This window comes from Grampus griseus, assembly GCF_964374135.1.
Source record: "Grampus griseus genome assembly, chromosome: 9".
Classification (NCBI taxonomy): Eukaryota; Metazoa; Chordata; class Mammalia; order Artiodactyla; family Delphinidae; genus Grampus; species Grampus griseus.
The window spans coordinates 14,003,626-14,027,440 of NC_139003.1; the positions used below are offsets into that span (position 1 = coordinate 14,003,626).

A 23,815-nucleotide genomic window follows, 5' to 3' on the forward strand; every position below is an offset into this window, starting at 1 on the left:
ATGAATATAACTCAAACATGTTATCTTTTGGTAGCTGCATCATATCCTCTGGTTTGGGGAGATTTGCCCAATGTCCTGCTTCAGTCGAGTCTAGTCTTTGGCCACTCCAATTACAATAAAGTATTAAATAATAAATTGTTAAATACTTCTGTGCCTGTATTGTTAGATACTGATATTTTTGCTTCTGTAAACTGGATTCCCCAAATTGGGAATGCCTTTTTTAAAGAAATGGTAGTTCCAGTTCTATAAGCTGTTTTTCATGAATGGCAGTGAATTTCATTGACCATTTCTTAATGACACAAAGAGAAGGACCTTATTTTTATCAGAAAAATCTATTTCCTCATTACGTGAAGGGGCTGTTAAACAACCCCGTGGGGTATGGATTCTCATAAGACTTCTGCCACTTTGAGGGAAAGTCCCTGATTTAAGCATTTTGCCCTTTTCATAGCACCTGAGAATGTCTGAGCTGGCCTAGCCCAGCGGGCACTTAATAAATATTCACTGAGTGTTGAATACATGAAGGTCATCTGGTTCAAGTTTCTCATTTCACAGATGGGGCAATCGAAGGCTAGAGGGCTAAGTGAGGCACAGTTAAGGTGAAAGGGAGGGAAAAGTCCGAGCAATCTAAGTTGCAAAGGGATTCGGGAGCTTGGAGTAGGGAGGAGAGGACTTTGGGAGGTGGCTGCCGTGTGTACGGGGTACACACATGCAAAGGTCAAGACGCAAGAAGACTTCCAGAGTTTGTGCGTTTAGAAGATAATTCTTTTCTGAAGTTTTCTTGAGTGACAGCAGCCAGGGATTAAATTTACCTTTCTTACTGTGATGATTTCTTGAGGCTGAACCTATGTTTCTTTGAACATGACCCAGTGCAGAACTGGGCCCTTGGCGGTTCAGGGATTGTATGGTCTTCCTGTAACTTGCTCTCCTTCTCTTGGAGAAGATCCGTTTCCCAGCCCACTCTTGTTAGGTAGAGCCACGTGACTGAGTTGTAGCCCTTGGAGTGAAGATGGAAGACAGGGACGCCACCCCTAGGCCTGGCCCACGAAAACCTCCCATTGGGACCCCCCATTCTCTCCTGTCTGCCAGCTGGAAGCACAGGGCTCTGAGGTCCCACACAGCAGTGGGGGAAGCCTCAGTCCCCGCATCACTGCACGAAAGGTCACCTGCTGAACACCCACTCTGGGATGTTAGGAGAAATCAACTTCCATTGTGTTAGACCATCGTTAGCTTTGATCTGTTACAGCAGGTGTGTGACGGAACCGAGGCCGTGGCTTCCACTGTACGTATTAGGGTTTCGGTTTGTTGTTTGTTTGGGTTTTTTAAAATGAATAACCAGATATGAAATCCAGAACCTGTCTCAATCAATAGCGCCATCATGGTTACCCATTCTCTTAACATCCACTAACTCATCCAAATTTCATATAGAGACCTAAACCTCCCACCTTATCCATGAGAATGAATGCACAGGAGCAAGGGGAAAAATGGTCTGACATTAAAGATTTTCCTTACTACCACGTAACTTAGTTTAGTTTGATCACAGTGCAAACTTGATTTCTTTTCTCCGGAAGTTTAAGGAATCATTTCTCTTTTGGAGCACTTTTGTCAATTGCTCTTGCCCGATAGGTTTTGCTGTCTTGACAGGAGGGGAGATTTTCTAAATAATTATTTCAGTTTTTCTTGCTTTAAAAGTAGGATAAAAGATGAATAGAAAACAGTTGGGGATGAAAAAGAAAGGAGGATGAAAGGAAATTAACAGGACTTGAATCGTTCCAGTTGTCAAAAATCATCAGCCTGCTGGTGGTAGTAGTAGTAGTAGAAGTGGGGCATGTTTGAATACTTCATTCAACCGTGAAACCCAAAGGATCTCCCTGGTCCCTACTTGCATTTTAAATTAAAGCTCCACTGACTCTGTAGCTAAGACAAATTATTTAGTAAGCCTAAGATCTTGATGCAGCTGTTTGGGATAGAATGATTGCCACGTGGTCACAGGTATGTGGGATAAAGGGGAAGTTACTGTAGAAGTTATGTACACTTGATGATGAAGAGGAAATAAATGATGGAACATATAAACAGATGCCTTGGCATTTCACCCATGGGCCTAACTAACCATACTGTTCAGATTACGAAGCAACAGTTAAAGCTCAGTGTCGGTCGAAGGAGGAATTGACCTAGAACTACACATACAGACCTAAAAATACTCTAGAAAAAAATACTCTTACAGGATGCAGTGAGCTGAGACCATAGTAAAAAGATCATCAAATCCTAGTCACTCGGGTGGCCATTTCGTTAATAAAGAGATACTAAAAGTATAGGCATTTTCTGTAATTTCTCAAATTATTACAAAGCAGACCGAAAGGTGAGTCTGTATGTCTGGGGTGTGGGTGTGCTAAACCCGGTCAGAGTGACACACCCTCACCCCAAGGACCACCATTCAGCATATAGGCAGGTGTCATGCAGAGAGAGCTGAGGAGAGGGGTTAAGTCTTATTTTGAGAATAGTTTACAAGGTAGGATTGACCTGGACTCAAAACCTTATAGCTTTTGTTTCCCAGCCCTTCCTTTCCATCTTTCACTCTCTACCAACTTGGACTCCTGCTGGAAAATATTCAGTGCTTCTCCATTGCTTATAGAAATAGAGTCGAACATCTCTGCTTGGCACTAAAGGCTATCCTCAGTGCAGGCCCAATCTAACTGTCTACATGTGTGCTGTATTCAGTCTTGCCTAACCTCTGTCCCCTGTTGGGCAGGGCACTCTCCATTCGATGCACTACGTTCATCCCTCCATCCTCAACCCTGAGTCTTTTCTCCCCACTTCTCCTCTTCCCTCCAGTCCAATCCTACGGTGCTCTGGGCACAGCTCAGCATTCTAAGGCGCCCCCCCCCCATAGGTCTGGCTGCCCCTTTTCCAAGGGCAGGTGCACAGGACCATGTGCTTGGCTTGATGCTCTGCTGACACTGTCCTGAAATTCGCAATAATTTCTGAACCAGGGGCTCACATTTTCAACTTGCCCTGGGCTCCACAAATTATGTCACCAGGCCTGTGGGTGGGAACTATTTGTGGGGACAACTCTAACACATGACCTTGTGTTTTTATTTAATTAAAGTGAAGACAAATCTTTCACACCCCCAGAGCACTTTATGTGTACAAAACAATTTTACGCGCATCACCTCATCTAAACCACCAGGCAAGCCCGGGGCCTGAGGAGACCAAGTTCCAGCAGCAGCTGTGGGGCTTCAGGCATTTCTGAATTGATGTGAAGCATTTTGGGGTTTTCCTTTTAATTTCTGTTCATATTTTCCAGCTCCTCTTTCTCTGTAATGGTTGTAATAATAAAAGTTCAGAGTAGCCTGCATGTTCCCCGCTCTGGTGTGGCTTAACTGCCTCCTGTACGAGTCTCCTTTAGCTGCTGTAACAAAGTACCACAGACTCCGTGGCTTAAACACCAGAAATGTATTGCCTCATAGTTCTAGAAGCAAGAGGTCTGACATCAAGGTGTCTACAGGCCGTGTTCCCTCTGAAACCTGGAGGGGATACTTCCTTGCCTTTTCCTAGCTTCCGGTGGTTCTCTGGCAATCTTCGGCATTCCTTCGCTCATGGATCCACCCCTCCAATTCGCTGTCTCCACATGGCCTTCTCCCTGTGTCTCTACCTTCACACGGCCATCTTCTTCTAAGGACACTAGTTATATTGGAGTAGAGCCCACACTACTGCACTATGACCTTATCTTAATTGAACTAATTACATCTGCAATGGCCCAATTTCCAAATAAGCTCACATTCTGAGGTATTGATGGTTAGGACTTCCGTATGTCTTTTTTTTTTGGTGGGGGACACAATTTAACCCATAACACTCCCCCTTCCTCCCCATACGACTAGTCATTAAGGCCTATAGATTCCAGCTCTGGAATGTCTCTTTTTTTTTTTTTTTTTTGCGGTACGCGGGCCTCTCACTGTTGTGGCCTCTACCATTGCGGAGCACAGGCTCCGACGCGCAGGTTCAGCGGGCCCAGCCACTCCACGGCATGTGGGATCTTCCCGGACCGGGGCACGAACCTGTGTCCCCTGCATCGGCAAGCGGACTCTCAACAACTGCGCCACCAGGGAAGCCCTGGAATGTCTCTTAAAACCAGTCATTTCTCCTAACTGTTGCATCACCATGGCCCAGGTCTGCCTCACTCTTTGCCTCCTAATCTTACGGCCTCTGATCTATTGCCACTTTGCACGCAATAAGTGCTTTAAAAACTCTGATCTTGTCACTCCCTAACTTCCCATGATCTCTGGACACATCCCAATGCCTTGATGAGGTTTATAAAGCATTGTGTGACTTGGCTCCGCTGCCCCTCTGATCTCCCTCCATTCCACCTTCCTCATCACTCTTCCTCTTGCCAGCTTCCTACTCATCCCTTATGTTCTAGGCAGACTGAATTCCCCCAGCTAGGGGCCATGATCTCTCATTCTCCAGACCCCATGCTGTCGGGAACACTCCCCTGTCCTCTTCATCCTTCAGTGTTTGGCTTACAAATCACTTCCCTGGAATGTCTGGGCAAAATTACCACTAAGGGGGCATCCACAGCCCTCTCTTTTTCATTATCTACCAAAGAGAACCCTGAAATTGCCAGCCATGGAATTTCTGCCCTGTCTTCTTCCTTCAACCCCAAAAGGAAGGCAAAAGTTTGTCAATCTGTACCACAAAATCCTGGGGTGACTGAGAGAAGAAAATAAAATCTGGGGGTAAAATAAAAGGAGATTTAATTATTCTTGTCATGCACTATGAGTTTGAACCCACCTTTGTGCTGTTCCAGAAATGAAAAAAAAAAATTGAAATTACTTGGAGCCAATGGACTGTCCTTGACTCTGGCTCTAAGACTGAATTTCATGGGCCTCAGGATCTCATGAGTTACCCTCCTACAGCTCTTGCCCTTTGTCCATCAGAGCATTAATCACACCATACCGTTGTGTGTTTACTTGCCTTATTTTTCTGGCTGCGCCATGCCGCTTGTGGGATCTTAGCTCCCCAACCAGGATTGAACCTGGGCCACTGCACTGAAAGCGCTGAGTCTTAACCACTGGACCACCAGGGAATTCCTAGAGTTTACTTTTTTTTTTTTTTTTTTGCGGTACGCGGGCCTCTCACTGTTGCGGCCTCTCCCGTTGCGGAGCACAGGCTCCGGACGCGCAGGCTCAGCGGCCATGGCTCACGGGCTCAGCCGCTCCGTGGCATGTGGGATCTTCCCGGACCGGGGCACGAACCCGTGTCCCCTGAATCGGCAGGTGGACTCTCAACCACTGCGCCACCAGGGAAGCCCTGGAGTTTACATTTTAATTAGGAGAATCAGACAGTAAAAAATGAACTTAAAAATAAGTAAATAATATATGTTAGAAAGTAATAAAAATACTCTGCAGAAAGATAGCAGAATAGGATAAGGGCAGGGATTCTTATCTTGGAGTTCCATACCCACAAGGGGTTCATGGATACAATTCAGAGGATCTGTGAACTTAGATGGGGAAAAAAAGTAACTTCTTTATTTTCATGAACCTTAAATCTTCAAATCTGACTGTAGGCAGCCAACCACAGGAGTAATTGCAGTAGCTGTGATTTTGTCACCAATGGAAGCCACAGGTATTTTTATATCATATTGACAGTTGTTATGGGTAACTTGAAATATTTTTCATATTCATCACTACTTTGTAACTATTGCGCCTTCAGTTAGGTCTTGTTATTTAATGTATCAATAAAGAAACATATATTTAATAATTGTATCTCAATGTAATTAGATTCTTTTGTAACCTTATGTGTTTTTTTAATACATCTAAAGGCATTTCTCTAAGAAGGGGTACCTAGGCTCCACCAGACTTCCAGGGAGTTCATGGAACAAAATAGTTTAAGGGGCTTCCCTGGTGGCGCAGGGGTTGAGAGTCCGCCTGCCGATGCAGGGGACACGGGTTCGTGCCCCGGTCCGGGAAGATCCCACATGCAGCGGAGCGGCTGGGCCCGTGAGCCATGGCCGCTGAGCCTGTGCATCTGGAGCCTGTGCTCCGCAACGGGAGAGGCCGCAACAGTGAGAGGCCCGCGTACTGCAAAAAAAAAAAAAAAAAAGTTTGAGAACACTGGGTAAGGGAAATGCGGTTCAGTGAAGGACAGCGGGGGTTGGGGGACAAGGTGGGCAGGGTTGGTCTCATACCTAATGCCCTGTTGAGCCCGTTTCTAGCACATGCTCTCCAGGCATGGCCTGGCTTTGCCCAAAGTTCAGACTCAGGTGCCCAGTGATGTATTCTTGTTATTCACCAGCCTATTTTCCTGAAGAAAGAACTCTGACCCCTCCCTGCTGCTCACCACCTTCCCCTCTCAGTGGTTATTTAACACAGGATTTAACGTTCAGGAGTTAGAATCAGCAAAACAGTGTTGAAAGAACACAAGGAAATTTAAGAATATTAAAAAGAAATCTTACTTTTCGTTTTTGTTCTGCCTTCTATTGAAACATCCAACTCAACCAGACAAGCTAGCTCAAATCAGCCAGGCAGTATATGTCTCCTCAAGAAAAGATAAGCAGATCAGCAGTTTCTGAATGTTGATTAAGTGTATCACCCACAGCAAACAGAACGTGAGCTGAAGATACTGCCATATTTCAAAAGAAATTCTTTAAAAATTCAAATTTATCTCACACGTACAGTGAAAGTCCTCAGAATTCTATGACAAAAGAACCTTTTTTTCTTTTTTAAACAAAAAAAAAAACTAGAGCTTCCCTGGTGGCGCAGTGGTTGAGAGTCCGCCTGCCGATGCAGGGGACACAGGTTCATGCCCCGGTCCGGGAAGATCCCACATGCCGCGGAGCGGCTGGGCCCGTGAGCCATGGCCGCTTAGCCTGCACGTCCGGAGCCTGTGCTCCACAGCAGGAGAGGCCACACAGTGAGAGGCCCACGTACCGCAAAAAAAAAAAAAAAAAAAAAGACCTCACTCCTCTCACTTAACAAGATGCTTGGAAATTAGTGGTTCCAAGTCAGTTCATCTCCAAGATGTCAGGACTCTGGGGTAGCACCTAATCCTAGAGAAAATCACACAGCCCCTTGAAGGATTAGGTCTTCCCCTTCTGAGTTCCATCCTTTAAACTCTTAGCTTCTCATACCAGTGGCTGCCCCAGACCAGTGGCTGTTGAACTTCCCTGTTATAACTGTATTCTCTCGGGGGTGAATTTAAAATGCAGATTTCCAGGCACTACCCTCAGAGATTCCTGAGTCAGTAGGTTTGGGATTCCCCCCGAGGAATCTGCATCTTTAGAAAGCCCCTGTGTGGTTTTGATGCGGGTGACCCAAGGACCACACTTTGAGAAACACCGCCATGTATATATAACCTCTCCCTGTGTGATCTCCCTGCTCCCATGGGATTAGCCACCCATGATATACTGATGACTCAAAAATTTTTTTAGCCCCCAGCCCCCTACACCCACATGGCAACTGAGCATTCCTATCTGAATATCTCATAGGAACCTTAAACTCAACAGTTCAAAATTGAACTCATTTTCTCCCCACACCTGGCACATATAGAATATGTACCCAAATTCGTTGACTTGGCATCCCTCCCTGACCACTGCTCTTTGTGTTTAGCAGTATTCAGACTTCTTACGGATCCTGGACACACATGCCTTTCTACATACTGTCCTCAAGCCAGAATTCATGCTGCTGGGCACAGACGCCCATCTACCCCCGTCCTATAAACACACTCCTTGCCATTTGTCTCTCTGTGCCAGCTTTTGACCATGTGCATCTTTTAATTGTTGTACTCACCATACGGTATTGTACACTTTACCTGGTAGTTTTGAACTGGAGCTCCTTGAAAAGGGGTTCTGTGGCTTATTCCCTTTTTACTCCCAGCTCCTGCTAAAGACTCTAACACATAGTAAGAAATCACTGAACATTTGATGAATGGAATTTCTTGGTGAAAAGAAAGAAAGGGAAAGAAAGAAAGAAAAGGGAAAGAAAGAAAGAAAGGGAGGGAGGGAGGGAGGAAGGGAGGAAAGAAAGAAAGAAAGAAAGAAAGAAAGAAAGAAAGAAAGAAAGAAAGAAAGAAAAAGAAAGGAAGGAAGGAAGGAAGGAAGACAGGAAGAGAAAGGGAGAGAGAGTTAAAGGGAGAGAGAGAGAGAAAGAGAGAGAGAAATGAAGGAAGAAAGAAAGAAAGGAAGGAAGAAAGGGAGAGAGAAGGAATGACCAGGAGAATTGAAGGGAAATTTTATAAGTGCATTGCTATGAAAAGGGAGGGGATTGATTCAAGAACAATGAAGGGATTAACAGCATCTAACTAATGTGTTTCTAGAGATCAACCAGGGGAGGAGCTGGAAAAGGGCACTGGATTTGGCATCGAAGAGCTCACGGCAACATCAGAGCAAAGAGCCAGCCCTGACAGCCCTCTGCCATTCCAGTCAATCTCCCTCTGGGGGTTGCCACATAGGGGCAGGCTCTTTCATGCCGGGGGAGGAGACTTTACGATACAAACTGTGCACAGCACAGAAATGCTCAATCCCACTGATTAATCACTGAGCTAGGTTTAACTTGGCTTAACCGGACCCTCGGGCTTTTCAGAGAGCTCTTCCTGTGTCTGCCCTCCTTTCTGCATCCACTCTTGAGCTAGAGGCTTCTCTCTGTGCCATGTCTGCCTAGTTTATCCAAGTTCAGCCTGGACTGCATGTCAGGCAAACCAAGCTATTACCCATCTTCCCTCATCACAGAAATTTCCCTGCAGGGCTGGATTGCTTCTTTTTCTCCTGCAGATCCACCCTAATCTGCCATTCCTGAAACCTCCAACAAAATCACCCTATCTTCTCTGTGTCTACATCACAGCTTGTTTTACATTCACAGGCTGATTGTGGTTTGGGGTTTTTTGTGAGTTTGTTTTCTTCTATAACTCTTTTCTGCCGAATGCCATTCCTGCCTCTCTTTACCTTTCCCGTATCCCCGTTCAGGTGTCTGATCATTTTTCTTCTAGGAGCAGAAGCAGAAAATGAATGGTTTCCCTATTCCCCTGATTTTGCTGGTGTAATTCCTCCAAGGCTGCCATTTCCACAAACAGACTCCCTTCACCCTGCCAAGCCTCACTCTACCCTTTGCCCTTAAAGCCATAGCTCCTGTTTTTCCTGATTTGAATGCAGTGTCCAGCCTTTCACATCCTCTGTGGTATAATGCCCTGCCCCTGAAGCTTTTGTTTAAGGAGTCCTGTAGTTATTAAACACCAGTTCCACGCAAAATGTATCATTTCAGACGATCGAAGGTTTAAAGCAGAAATAGGAAGTAATTTCTTAAGAATAAGTAAAACAAATATAGGCCTGCATTGTGACTTGTTAAGAAACAGAATCATAATAAAGGGGAAAGGAGAGAAGAAATAATGTGTGGAAGAGGTAGAAAGATACAGAGGAAAAGAAGATGAGACAGATACATTGTCAAAGAGAGAGGAGGGCTTCCCTGGTGGCGCAGTGGTTGAGAGTCCGCCTGCCGATGCAGGGGACGCGGGTTCGTGCCCCGGTCCGGGAAGATCCCACATGCCGCGGAGCGGCTAGGCCCATGAGCCATGGCCGCTGAGCCTGTGCGTCGAGCCTGTGCTCCGCAACGGGAGAGGCCACAACAGGGAGAGGCCCGCGTACCAAAAAAAAAAAAAAGAGAGAGAGAGAGAGAGGAAAACACACAAAGCAAAACGCCAAAAAAGAGGTGAGATCTGGAAAGATGAATCCTGAAAAGTGAACTGCCTCCCGCTGGCCACATCCTCAAAGACAAAGCCACAGCCTCCGACCCAGAAATAAGGCCCAGGAAGGCAAATGAGGGCAACACACACCAAGTCTGAATGAGGTGCAACCTGCAGGGGCTGCAGACGGTGAGCACCCTGAGAGTGAGAACAAGACATGCACACCTGAATGTGTACATCACAGAGAAAAATCTCTCCATCTTGTGGCCTTGAGGATAACAATATCCTTTGAGGATAACAATATCCTTTGAGGATAACAAAATGGTGTGCATTTTCACAACTGCAGGCATAAATGAAGAAAAGACCCTTTGTCACTTGTCCTGTGAGCAAAATGAACTTGAAACGAGGTCCAAGCTCCCCCATGTTTACTCTACTGATCCCTGAGAAAGATATTACTCATGCCATTTGGTAGAAAGCAGATTTAGAAGAGGTAACTGCTGTAGGTGGTTACTAAATCCTTTCCAGTTCTCTTGCCTTTATTATGTTTCTCGTAGCATACCGAAGTTAAATGGTCTATCGGCAACCTAGAGCTCTATGTAGTGTAAAATACTGGATTTGTTAAGTGAGCTAATATTTGTAAACATCTTAGAACACTGTCTAGGTGCTAATGTGTTTATTAAACAAATAAAATACAATGCATACTATCTCTAAGCCAAATGGGCTAGCTCCTGGGCCCATCTCATGTCTCACCCCGGGACTTTGGTCGTGCTCTGGGTCTGGTATGCTCTCTAGTGCCCTCTTCTGGCGTCTCCCTGACCCTCCTCCCTTCCTCCCATCTCCCCCCGTCAAACACTACGCATTCTTTGGAGGCCGAATTTAAGAACCCTACATGTGCCCCATAATTAGTCTCACTAAAGGCACTAATGTAACTCTTGTTGCTCAGTCCTTTGGATGCACCCCACCCGCGTCTTGTGTGACCCCTGATTAGCACGCAGCCCTGCTGACCTCACCTCCCTTTGCAATGGTCTCTGCCCTAGGATGTCAAGGGACCATCCGTGCAGGTTTTCCTCCTCCTTCCCTGCTCTCTCCTGTTCTTTTCCCTCTTCCCATCTTTCAAATACTGGTGCCCCCCGGGACTCCGTCTCAGATTCTCTCCCTTCCTGCTCTCCCGCTCTCCCTCAGTGGAGTTTCGCTGTTGGGTTTATATCCCCCTCTCACCTGACTGCTGTCACTGGAGGGAAGGGAGACAGGCAAGCAGATTCAATCTGTCAAATCATGAAAACGTATCTAAATTCATTTAAATAACATTTCCCATCTATACGATGCCAAGTGTGCTAGCTCAGCTGAACGTTTTCTACTGAAGTTGTGCATCACATGGGTCGGCTTTGGGCACGGTGGTCTGAAGAGCAGGTGGGCGGGGCTTGTCTGTTGGGTTCCATCTTCCTCTTCTTTCATGGGACTCCATTTCCACACCCAAGACGGTTCTTGCGGTACGCGGGCCTCTCACTGTTGTGGCCTCTCCCGTTGCGGAGCACAGGCTCCGGACGCGCAGGCTCAGCAGCCATGGCTCACGGGCCCAGCCACTCTGTGGCATGTGGGATCTTCCCGGACCGGGGCACGAACCCGTGTACCCCGCATCGGCAGGCGGACTCTCAATCACTGCGCCACCAGGGAAGCCCTCAAGATGTTTTCAGTTGACACAAATGATCTTTCTTCATTTTAATTTGCCTTCTAGTGGGATATATTAGTTTGCTTGGGCTGCCGTACCACAAACCGTGTGGCTTTACAACCAAAATTAATTTTGTCACAGTTCTGGAGTCTCTGAGATCCAAGCGTAGACAGGGTTGGTTTCTTCTAAGTCCTCTTTGCTTGGCTTGCAGGGGGCCTCCTTCTCCCTGTGTCTTCATGTGGTCTTTCCTCTGGTGTCTCTGTCTTAATTCTCTTTTTATAAGGACCCCAGCTATATTGGATTAACGCCCACCCGAATGACCTCCTTTTAAATTAATTACCTCTTTAAAGAGCCCCATCTCCAAATACAGTCACATTCTGAGGTACCAGCAGTTAGGGTTTCAACATATGAATTTTGGGAGGACAGAGGAGGTATTCCAGAGAGTGAGACTGCCTAGAGTCACTCATGGCTACACAGCAGCGGGGACGAAGTTAGAGACAGCTACTACACATGAATCAGTGCAAGACCTGAACCGAGGGACATCCAAACGAGTATGCCATGGACCTTGCCCCAAGATGCTGCCAACCCAGTTGTGGGGACAGGGTGCCAATACAGAAAAGGAGAGTCAGCCATCTAGACTGGAGTATGCCGAGTCCAGCAGAGTGTGTGTAACGGGCAGGAGAAAGAGAAGATAAAAAATCAGTTAGATTGGGACTGTACGAAATAAGTTACACCGAGTTCTTGGTGGTGTGCTTGACACAAGGGAGCATGCTATAAATGATAGCTCTTATTCATCGAACAAATATTTTTGCAGTACCTACCATGTGTCAGGCAGCGTGCTCATTGCTGGAGGTACAACATCAACCAAGATGGTCTCTGCCCCCACTGAGCTTAACATTTTAGAGATGCATTATCCAATAAGGTAGCCACTAGCCATATGTTGGCTATTAAAATCAATTAAAATGAAAAATTCAGTTCCTCAGTCATACCAGCCACATTTAATGCACTCCAGAGCCACAAATGGTTACATTCCCAGCACTGCATAAAATTCTATTAGATAGTGCTGGAAAGGGGACGAGAGATTATACCTGTATGGTAAAGGTCATGATAGAGACTTATAGGTACAAGGGAAGAATATTATTATTATTACTATTCTCATTATAATCAAGATGCAGAAACTGAAGATCAGAGAGGTTAAATAATTTGATCAAGTTCACACAGCTACTAAGTGGAAGAGCTGGGATCAGAATCAGGTCTGTCTTAATCTCATGCTGCCTCAGGCCATTTTGTGGAGGAAATGAGTCAGGCACAGGTGGAATCTGGTTAAAGAGAGAAGATGGAGAAGGCATCCTCGGTGGGAAAGCAGCAGCTTGGACAAAGGCACAAAGGCACAGCTGGGCAAGGTTGGGAGAGGACCACGAGTAAACCAGTCTGGCTGGAGAGGCAGGGACTTGCTGAACTCATGTGCTTAGAAAGGTAAGTCAGAGCCTGCCTGCCTTGATTCAGAGCCAAGGAGCTAGGAAACTCAGCCCTATGTGCACAGGTTGACTCCTTGAAGGTTGTTAGCAGGAGCCTGGCATAGTCAAAACTGTATGTTTTGAAGGTAGAAGTGCTCAGGGTGAACTGGGCTGAGGACCAGTAAAGGATGGCAGGGGGATAGAAAAAAGGGAATGAATGAATGGTACGAAGCAAAGAACACCAGAGTGGGAGCCAAGAGCTTAACCCTAAGATTGACTGATTGATTGATTTTTGTTTTCTCCCTTTTAAAAAAAAATTTTATTGGAGTATAGTTGCTTTACAATGTTGTGTTAGTTTCTACTGTACGGCAAAGTGAATCAGCTATACGTATACATACATCTCCTCGTTTTTCATTTCCTTCCCATTTAGGTCACCGCAGAGCATTGAGCAGAGTTCCTACTGTGCTATACAGTAGGTTCTCATTCGTTTTCTATTTTATACATAGTATCAATAGTGTATATATGTCAATCCCAATCTCCCAATTCATCCCACCCCACCCCTTCCCCCTTGGTATCCATATGTTTGTTCTCTATGTCTGTGTCTCTATTTCTGCTTTGTAAATAAGATTGTCTACACCAATTTTTTCAGATTCCACATATATGCATTAATATACGATATTTGTTTTTCCTCTTTCTTACTTCACTCTGTATGACAGTCTCTAAGTCCATCCACATCTCTACAAATGACCCAATTTCGTTCCTTTTTACGGCTGAGTAATATTCCATTGTATATACATACCGCATCTTCTTTATCCATTCCTCTGTCAATGGACATTTAGGTTGCTTCTGTGTCTTGGCTATCGTAAATAGCGCTGCAATGAACACTGGGGTGCATATATCTTTTTGGACTATGGCTTTCTCCAGATATATGCCCAGGAGTGGGATTGCTGGATCATATGGTAGTTCTATTTTTAGTTTTTTAAGGAATCTCCATACTGAACTCTAAGATTTAATACTGTGTTAACACTGGGCAATATACTTCATTTCCCTGGGCCTCATCTTTTCAATTCTAAAAGGGCATGGCTGGCCCACATGATCTCTGAGACCCCCTTTAGCAATGGTAATCTAGGATTCTGCAAATGTGAGTGACATTAGGCTAAGAGAAGCCGTGTAAAGTGTAGCACTGAATATAGGGGCAAGGAAGACAGCAGAGTCAAAGGCCATCCTGAGACAAAGGGGGAATGATGTGCTACTAACAAAACTAGGTAAGTGTGTGAAAGGGCTTGTCTTTGGGTTTTTTTTTGGGGGGGGTGGTGACAGGGTATGGAGGTTGTAAAGGATAAGAGGTAGTGGGAAAATAATGGGTTTGTTCATTATTTTATATTCCCCAAATACAGATTTCAAACTTTTGACCTATGACCCACAGCAGGAAATACAACTTGTATCCTGGTCCACCACAGTTGTTCAGTATATATAACTGAAACAAAAGGTTTATGAAATAAACAGGTACTCTTACTAAGGGCAATGGGTCTAATCTTTTCTATTCTAGTACACTTCATTTTTTAAAAAAGCTGCTTGCCATCCACTGAATATCTTTTATGATCAATCTATGTGTCACTGACTAAGAGGAGGCCCCAGTCTTCTTAAGTTGGGGGCGACGGCAGGGCATCCCATCACAGAATCCAAGAAGAAGCTGCAGCAGTGAACTGGCGAGGCTTCGGGCTGGGGAGGGTCTGGAGCGTGTTTAGTTGAAGCCCTGTTCGGAGAGAGCGTTGAGGCAGGTGGAGGGAACCACCCGTCCAGGTTATGGGGGTTGCGGGGGTGCTCTCAGGACACCGTAGGCGTGAGGACCGGGCGGAAACCTGATTCCCGCAGGAATCCAGCGACCACCCGGGGGCTGCATTTCTTAAGCGTGCTCGGAATGGCTTCTGCATCTCTGACCTCATTTGGATTTCAAAAGCTCCTCCGCTTACTCATCCTCCCCGCGAGGACGGCGTGCGCCCACTCCTCCATTCATTCATCGCACACCGATCTCAGGGAGCGCCAACCAGGTGCGAGAAGGGCGAGCCGCTGCCGGCCGGGGCTCCCCTTCTGGTCTGTTCCCCCTCCCGCCCAGCTCGCGCGCACACACAAAGTTCTGGCTGCTACCCCTGCGGACCGGCTCCCCTTTGCCAATCAGAGCTGAAGCGTGTGCACACCGGACCGCGCCGAGCCTCCCTGGCCTCGCCGAGCCTCCCTGGCCTCGCCCGCTCCTGCCCTAGGCTCGGCCTTCCCCGCCTCGCATCCGTGCCATCGGCGCTCGATTGCGCGCGGAATCCGCTCTCCGGGCTCGCTCGCTCGCTCGCTCGCGCTCGGCAGCCGCTCCCGCCCCCGTCCCCCGCCCCTCCCCCGGCTCCTCCCGCCCCTCCTCCGCCTCCCGTGCAACTTTTGCCGAAGCCCCCACACACAGCCATGCTGAGCTGAGCCCCGGCCGGGGACTGGCCGCGCGCTGCCCGCCCCGGCTCCCGCCCCACCGCGGACCCGCTCGGGGGCCGCGGCCGCTCGGCCCTCGGCCTCGGCCGCTGCGCCCGTCCGCCCGGCTGCCCCGGAGCCCCGCGCAGGGCCCGGGCCGCGGCGGCGGCGGCGGCGGCGGCGCCCGGCCCCCTCCCCCGGCGCCGGCCAAGTGAGGCGGTGATGCGGGCGCTGGCGGCCCCGGCTGCGCGGAGAGCGGAGACACAGGCTCAAGATGGCAGATTCCGACTGAGGCTGGGGGGGCCGAGCTCGCGCGCCGCGTTCCCTTCTCCGTTGCCATGAATCGCGGACACCCCGGCCCCGATGGCCCCCGTGTACGAAGGTAAGCGGCGCCGGCCCGCCGACCCCGCTCGCCCCGCGCCGCCTAGCCGCCGCGGCCCCCGCAGCTTTGTTCTGCCCGCCGCCCCTCGCCGGGCAGCCCCCGGGCCCGCAGCCCCCGGGCGCCCGGCCTCCGCGCCCCACCCCCGGGGCTCGAACCGGCTGCCCGCCCCCTCCACGCCGCCCCCACCCTCGCCCAGCGAACGGCCGGGATCCGGAATCGAACAGATCTTATTTCCAGGGTGGAGAAAGAGGCGGTGGGGGGGGCGGGTGTTGGTGGGTGCAAGGGTGGGCTCCTGGCCGAAGAAAAGAAATTAGGAGGGGGCGCCGGGGAAAAGACAGACCCATGACGGTGCTCTTTATTTATTTGGAATAAATAAAGGTGATACGGTGTAGCTTTCCTCCTCCCCCCTCCCCCAAAGAAAATTACCTTTAAGAGGATGTGCTTTCCACTCTCTGTCCTCGCAGCTCCCTTCCCATTTCCCTCCACTCCCACCCCACGCTCCTTTATTCTTCGCGAGCCTCTGATTTTGGGGGGCTGTCGGGTCGGAATGTACGGGGCTAGGTGATGAGAGGGGGTCGGGAGGAAAAGTCCATTTCAGACCCAGGCAGAACAATGCAGTAGGCTAAAATCTCCCCGCATTAGCGTGTGTAAGGGGAAAATGTAGTTTAGGTTTTCAAGTCGGGGAGGCAGCCAAGACGTCTGTTCGTCTCGATCGGTCTGGGTAAACCTGCGTCGTGCACCTTCACCTGGCGTCGGGTCCTTTTTCTGATCTGTCTTTAGGAAGAAAGAAAGGAACGGAAGGGCACGAGCGCTACGTTTTCCCCTGCACTCCCTCTCTCTTTCGTTTCTCTTCAGTCAGTTCTGTCAGCTTCCAGGCAGAAATCAAACTGAAATCAACTAAGTTTTTACACTTCGGTGTGTTTTTTGTGTGCTTGTAGTAGGAGGAATTTTGAACCAAAGGGTGCCTGATTTTTTTCAGTCATTTTCATCGTGAAAATGTTTTCTCGTGCAATCACTGAAGTAGCAGCCTTTACATACTTTTAGCGTCAGTCCATCCGGCTTTCTTTCGGTTTTGTTCAGATATTCTGTGGATGAAATAGCAAATGAGAGGGGCAGGAGTTTGTGGGGGAACAGAGAGGAGGGGCGAGGAGATTTTAATCCTCTGTAAATCCGGAGAGCTGTCCTGGCGAGTGAGACAGGGAACGCATTAATAGTTTTATCTCTGTTATAAAGGCAGATTAAAAAAAAACTTATCTGAAAAGAAAATCTGTTATTAGTTCCAGGGCTCCAAATGAATTAGGTTTCTGGGTGGAATAAAGTTACCAGTCAGGTCCTGGATAACGAGGCTGTAAATAACCTATGGACTGTAAATATTTTTTTTTCAGACTCTCTTAGAAACAAAGGGGCCTGTTTAGAAGGCAACAGAGAGATGTTATTCCAGGGGCTTTCCTCTTTGATTCTGAAGAACACAAGGTCCATTTAACCATTCAGCAAAACAAAACGAAATTTCTGATCACTCCACCACGCAGAAAAGAGCGAGCCGGTGGCTCTGTGAACCCGCTAGGAGGACCCAGTCGGGCGTTCATTGTTTGTCTGTGTCTCTGGGAGGGGGCTACAGTCAATGCTTCCACTGTCTGTGGAGTGTTAAAATGAAACAATTTTCTCTTTATTAAGTACCTCTTTTGAGACTCCCTCTGCTGGACACTCCGGGTGAGCACTGGAGAAGGAACTTGGCATTGAATTGAGAACTATAGTAAAGGGCTGCTTTCCCTTTTCACAAGGGGCTGGGTGTGTGGGTTGGGATGTATTTAGTCAACTTTGTGGAAAGCCATCCTGGGAACTGTGCTGTTCTCCTCCCTTGCATTCTAAATCCATATGGAATGTAGGCCATACCCCTGAGGCCAAGACTTGGCACTCCTGTTTTTCCAACAGTGCTCTTCTAGTGCATGACACCAGATAAAGACCTCTGGGTGTGTAAGATGTTGTGGTGTAAGAATCATCACCGATCTCAAAGGTCTCAGGACCTCACTTTTTAAATTTGCAAGCCTGCTGTCTGTGTCCCAGGTGACCTGCCTGGTCCCCCCTGTCCACCCTGGGTTTCCCTCAGTCTTGTCTGTGTACTCTCTTAATTATTCCTGTGCTTTGTGCCCTTTGATTCTGAGACAGTTTCTGCATACCTTTGTCATTCTTCTAGTCTTCTCACCCCTCCTCAAGCAGTCCCAGCTTCACTCTGCACAAGCTTAGGTCTGGGTCTTTTTCGAAAGAGACTGTTGGTCATGCTCTAAAACAGACAGGTGCCCTCTATAATCAGGCATTGTATTGCGGAACCCACATTTCCGTCCTGCTATGAGTGCCTCTAAGACTCCAGTGACCTCCTTTTTCCCTCCTTGGTGACGTCTGCTTGATTTAGCGAACCTGATTTTTACCGTATCCCCATCAGAGCACATGGACACCTTGTGTGTATCCTGAAGGAGCAGGGTTTTTCCTGTGGAATTCTCCAAGAAGAGTGATTTCTAATAGTTTTTAAGCTACTGAAAGATTGAACATGGGGTTCTCAGGAGAAGGATAATGACAGGTGAGGCATTTCAGCTGGAATTCAGGGGTGTACTCATTTGTTTAAATGGGGTGCAGTTGCCCCAAGCTGGAATTTGGTGTGAAGACCTGAGTGCATTAGTGGAGCATTCTGAGCTGCCAGGTTTTTAGAGAGAAATGCTCTGTTGGAAACAGGGTATGTTTGATAATACAAATTAATGGGTAGGAAAGTATAATCCGTCTTCTGTGACTTGCTTTTAAGGATAGGTTTATAAATAGCACATTAGTTTTCAGTGGCTTGTTACTGATCAAGTTAAACTTCTTTAAAAAGGTTTATTTTCTTTAGAAGGTTAAACATTCGCCTTGCAATTATGTTTACTCCATCAACTTGCTTAGCAAGGCTTTTTCCAATATGTAGTGCAAAGGCCAACCACAAAGGTCTATAGTGCCATAGGTTCTGAATTAGAGGACCCTAAATCCCACGTTAATTGTGTTCCACTGTCCCTGGGCTGTGCCATGTCCACTAGTGTTGGCTTATCAGTCAGAGTTCCCAAAACTGTAGCGCTGAAGTCTATCATCAGATGGGCCTGAAGACACCTACCAAGAAGTGGATTCTGAATCATCTTCCATTAAAAGAATTTGATGACACCTGTTCAAAAATATCTTTTCCTGTGTTTATGTTTTATATTTTTAAAATGAGGAAGTATAAATATTGTTTTCATTCTTGCCACATTTGAGGAGTGAATCAAGGCTCATTAATTTTATCCCTGATCCTGGACAGTGTGGTACGATACTTGAATCAGAGAAACCTGGGGGTTTGAATCTAGCTATATGGCTTTGGGGCGTGTTACCTAACTTCTCTGAGCTTTGTTTTTTAAAGCCTGTTGGATTGTGCCAGGGCTCCATTAGAAGCGAGTACAGGTAAAGCGCTTGGCTGTAGTAGGCATTTTCTCAGTGCGTGTTAAATCCCTCTAGCTTTTGAGCTGCTTACAGGCATGATGACTCCAGGGAAAGAATAACCCACAAATAGTTTAGAAAACCAATAGTAGCAACATTCCAATTATTGATCTCCTGCTATTCCTTTTCCAGTTTGGGCACCAGCAACAATAAACCCCCTATGGCCACAGAAGAAAGAGCCTTTTTGGACCCCCTCTGTGACTTTTCTAGATTCTTTATTCCCGCTGAGCTTCTGCTGGTTTCAGGTAGAGGATTTCTCTTCTCTAGTGGCACATTCTATGCCACTTTAAAAATGAGGCAACAAGCCGTTAGAACAGAGTTTCAGGGGCTGCAGCTGTGCCTCTGGGAAAGTATCCCAAAGTATGAAAGATAATCTTTGCCCTTAATCAGGATCCATTCGTAACCCAGGCAGCAGCCCAGGAGAGGGAGCGCCCAGAGGTGGCTTCCCTACCAAGGGCTCCTCAGAGGGGAGGCACCCGCCCCACCATGAGCCAGGCTCTGGATCAGTGCACCAAACATAATTTTCCTATAGAAGAAAATTTGGTGCTTTATGCAAGTTGCAGATGCTCATATTCTTCGTATTTTATTTTTATTTATTTATTATTATTATTTTATTTTATTTATTTATTGGCTGCGTTGGGTCTTCGTTGCTGCGCGCGGGCTTTCTCTAGTTGCGGTGAGTGGGGGCTACTCTTTGTTGCTGCGCGCGGGCTTCTCATTGCAGAGGCTTCTCTTGTTGCGGAGCGCGGGCTCTAGGTGCGCCGGCTTCAGTAGCTGTGGCATGCAGGCTCTAGAACTCAGGCTCAGTAGTTGTGGCGCACAGGTTCGGTAGTTGTGGCCCGCGGGTTCAGTAGTTGTGGCTCGTAGGCTCTAGAGCGCAGGCTCAGTAGTTGTGGCGCACAGGCTTAGTTGCTCTGCGGCATGTGGGATCTTCCCGGACCAGGGCTCGAACCCGTGTCCCCTGCATTGGCAGGCAGATTCTTAACAACTGCGCCACCAGGGAGGTCCCTGTGTTTTATTTTTTATGTTTCTTTATTTCTCTCTTCCTTCCTCCCGTAGAGACCAATCTTAAAGGAACCGCCTTTGAGGTGTATATGGAACAAAGTAGTGACGATCAGGAGGGTATGATACATGAACATTTTTTATTGTTCTCTGAACATGTCATTTGCCGATGCTTTCTGGTGGTCTTACGATGACAATCCAAGCTCTCCGGGTTGCTATCAAAGGCGAGGTTCAGAATAATGCCAGCAGATGTCATATAACCTCTGATGGAGTGTGAACTTGAAAGGCCCAAACTCATAATAGTTCCATTTTGTATGGCAGTACCCTATTGGGGGTGGGGGAGGGATTGGAGGTAGAGAAAGAAAATGGAAAACCTGGAATATAGAAAGGTCTTTTTTTTCCTCTAAAAGAAACCAAGGTGCCTGAAGTTAATGGCAGTAATTGCGACTTAGACCCCACTTAATTTGTGGCATACGCTCTACCCACATTGACTCGCTTGTCCTCCTAACAGCCACAAAATAGGCACTGTCACACCCACTTTACAGGCAGGGCATGTCTTTAAAACATTCATTTCACAAACGTTTATGCAGGGTCCCTGTCCTCGAGTTCAGGGTGCATGGGAAGTGAAAGTCAAAACTAAACATGAGCTCACCGGACCGTGGTCTGACTCAAGATGGAATGCCTTTAATGTGTGTGTGTGCGTGCACGCACCCTCGCATCGGTTCTTAATCCTTACGTGCTCATGTTTCTTGAGTTATAAAGGGAAGACCCCACTTCTCTATTTTCTCTTGAAATATTTTCTTTATTTGGAATCAAAAAAGTATTTCTGAATGTAGAAAATAGCTATTACAAATTTCCTTAGAAATATCCCTGGATATTACCATCTCTCATTTGCAGAAGAGTCCATCTTCCTCTTTCATTACTTACATCTTATATCTTTGTAAACACATTACACTTCTGATTTGCACATGCTGCTCAGAGACTTTCTGGTTTTGGCATTTGGCGTTACCGGCTCCGTTGCCAGTGGACCCATTCATCTTACGTGGCTGTCGGAGAATTAATTCCTGGCTTTGCTGCCTGGCTGAGATCTTTAATTCCAGGTAGTTTTGTGGTACTTATTGGTGGGGATATAGATCGGGTGGTCACTCAGCAGATCCCTCAGGGAAGGAAGTTGTAGAAAAAGAAAACCTAGCTCCACCTGTTGGGAGCGTGGAGCCCAGAGCAGGAAAGGACCTTGGGAGAATTTAGTCTGAGAAACAGAATGCAGCTGACATAAGTCATTAAAAAAAAAAAGTTGAACTACTCTCAAAAGAAGAGGAGAGAGTGCACAGAAGAATCTTGACGATTTGGTGTAATATTCGGTGTAATTCGTCCAGGTTTAGAAAGGACAGTTAGTCAAATTCTTTAGAGGTTCTGAGTCAGCGAAAGCCATACCTGTTTTTCCAGGTTCTCTACGAGTAAGTGAGGTGTTCATGAGAGTGGCTACAAGTCAGACTTGCAGCCGTATTCCTCCATCTTTGGTCTAGAGCCAATGGAAAAGGCAAAAGATACGATGGGCAAAGCCATTCAACTTGTGATTTTCTGATGGGTAACTTTGCCATTAAAAAGTAAGCTAGTGAAATAGTTGCCAATAAAAAAAAAAGCAGCAGACCTTTTTTTTAACATCTTTATTGGGGTATAATTGCTTTACAATGAATGGTGTGTTAGTTTCTGCTTTGTAACAAAGTGAATCAGTTACACATATACATATGTCCCCATATCTCTTCCCTCTTTCGTCTCCCTCCCTCCCATCCTCCCTATCCTACCCTCTAGGTGGTCACAAAGCACCGAGCTCATCTCCCTGTGCTATGCGGCTGCTTCCCACTAGCTGTCTATTTTACATTTGGTAGCGTATATATGTCCATGCCACTGTCTCACTTTGTCCCAGCTTACCCTTCCCCCTCCCCGTATCCTCAAGTCCATTCTCTAGTTGGTCTGTGTCTTTATTCCCATCTTGCCCCCAGGTTCTTCATGACCATTTTTTTTTTAGATTCCATATATATGTGTTAGCATACGGTATTTGTTTTTCTCTTTCTGACTTCACTCTGTATGACAGACTCTAGGTCCATCCAGCTCACTACAAATAGTTCAACTTCGTTTCTTTTTATGGCTGAGTAATATTCCATTGTACATATGTGTCACATCTTCTTTATCCATTCATCTTTCAATGGACACTTAGGTTGCTTCCACGTCCTGGCTATTGTAAATAGAGCTGCAATGAACATTTTGGTACACGACTCTTTTTGAATTATGGTTTTCTCAGGGTATATGCCCAGTAGTGGGATTGCTGGATCATATGGTAGTTCTATTTTTAGTTTTTTAAGGAACCTCCATACTGTTCTCCATAGTGGCCGTATCAATTTACATTCCCACCAACAGTGCAAGAGGGTTCCCTTTTCTCCACACCCTCTCCAGCATTTGTTGTTTGTAGATTTTTTGATGATGGCCATTCTGACCGGTGTGAGGTGATACCTCATTGTAGTTTTGATTTGCATTTCTCTAATGATTAGTGATGTTGAGCATCCTTTCATGTGTCTGTTGGCACTCTGTATATCTTCTTTGGAGAAATGTCTATTTAGGTCTTCTGCCCATTTTTGGGTTGGGTTGTTTTTTTTGATATTGAGCTGCATGAGCTGCTTGTAAATTTTGGAGATTAATCCTTTGTCAGTTGCTTCATTTGCAAATATTTTCTCCCATTCTGAGGGTTGTCTTTTCGTCTTGTTTATGGTTTCCTTAGCAGCAAACCTGTAAAACTGCAAAATAGTTTTGTGGTTTTACAGCCACTTATTTCTAAACACAGCATTTAAGAGATTTGTAGTGTTTTTGAAAGTGGCCTGTTTTAGCAATTCTTGCCTAACTTATTTTGCTCTAGTAGGTTCTGATTAATTAAATGCCACCGTGTTTAAGTAGAATTAAGATTGATTGACTCTTGCATGTGCTAATGCTGTAGACTTTATAAAACCTTCATTGTCACAGAAAGAATGCAGTTTAATATATGAATGGACAAGAGCATTTCCCCCAGGTTGTACTGTCCATCCTCAGTGAAAGATCACTGTAGAACCTGCCATAACATTGGGTTATGACACTTTGGATTCACAGAGTTACAGATTGCATTCTGATGAAATAAGGTTTTTTTCCCCGTATATTTTTACCATTTTCCTCTAGATCAGTATTACCCTTTTGATTCAACCTATAGAATGGTTATTCACAATATAAAATGATTTTCCAAGGGCTCATCATAAGAAAAGTGATCCATCGTGCCAGTTCTGTATAGAACTTCTAGTTTCACGACATTAAGGAAGCAAATTTTAATGATATGTGTGTCTGGAATCCTTTTAAAAGTCACATGGTAAGGCAGTTTGGAAAACTCTGGTTCATTGCTTGTTATGGAAGTTTGATCTTCTTTCCCCAATGAAGAATTTACAGAGCTCTGACAAAAAGCAGCGTGTAAGTTCTTAAAATTGTGCAGAAAGGCAGCAAGTTACACCCTCCTGAGTTCTGTGTCACTGCACCGACTCAACCAGAATCCAGGCTGATAGCAGGAGCTTCTGCAGGAAAGTGAATTTCAGGGGAACTCGTCATGGGGGCAGGGATCGGGGGCACACACCCCTGAGGCAGGTACATTTGAAGCTCCAGCACACTGTGATCACTGTTATTCAT

The 23,815-nt window shown here is 46.4% G+C and overlaps 1 protein-coding gene across 1 annotated transcript in view; it reads left to right on the forward strand.

The window, feature by feature from the left end:
- The first annotated feature begins 15,475 nt into the window (after window positions 1-15,475).
- Window positions 15,476-23,815, forward strand: part of HIPK2 (homeodomain interacting protein kinase 2) — a 187,693-nt gene continuing 179,353 nt past the window's right edge. Inside the window, exon 1 of the mRNA XM_082661511.1 lies at window positions 15,476-15,625. Coding sequence (XP_082517637.1) covers window positions 15,607-15,625 — 19 coding nt within the window. The 5' untranslated portion in view covers window positions 15,476-15,606. The remainder of the gene's footprint in view (window positions 15,626-23,815) is intronic.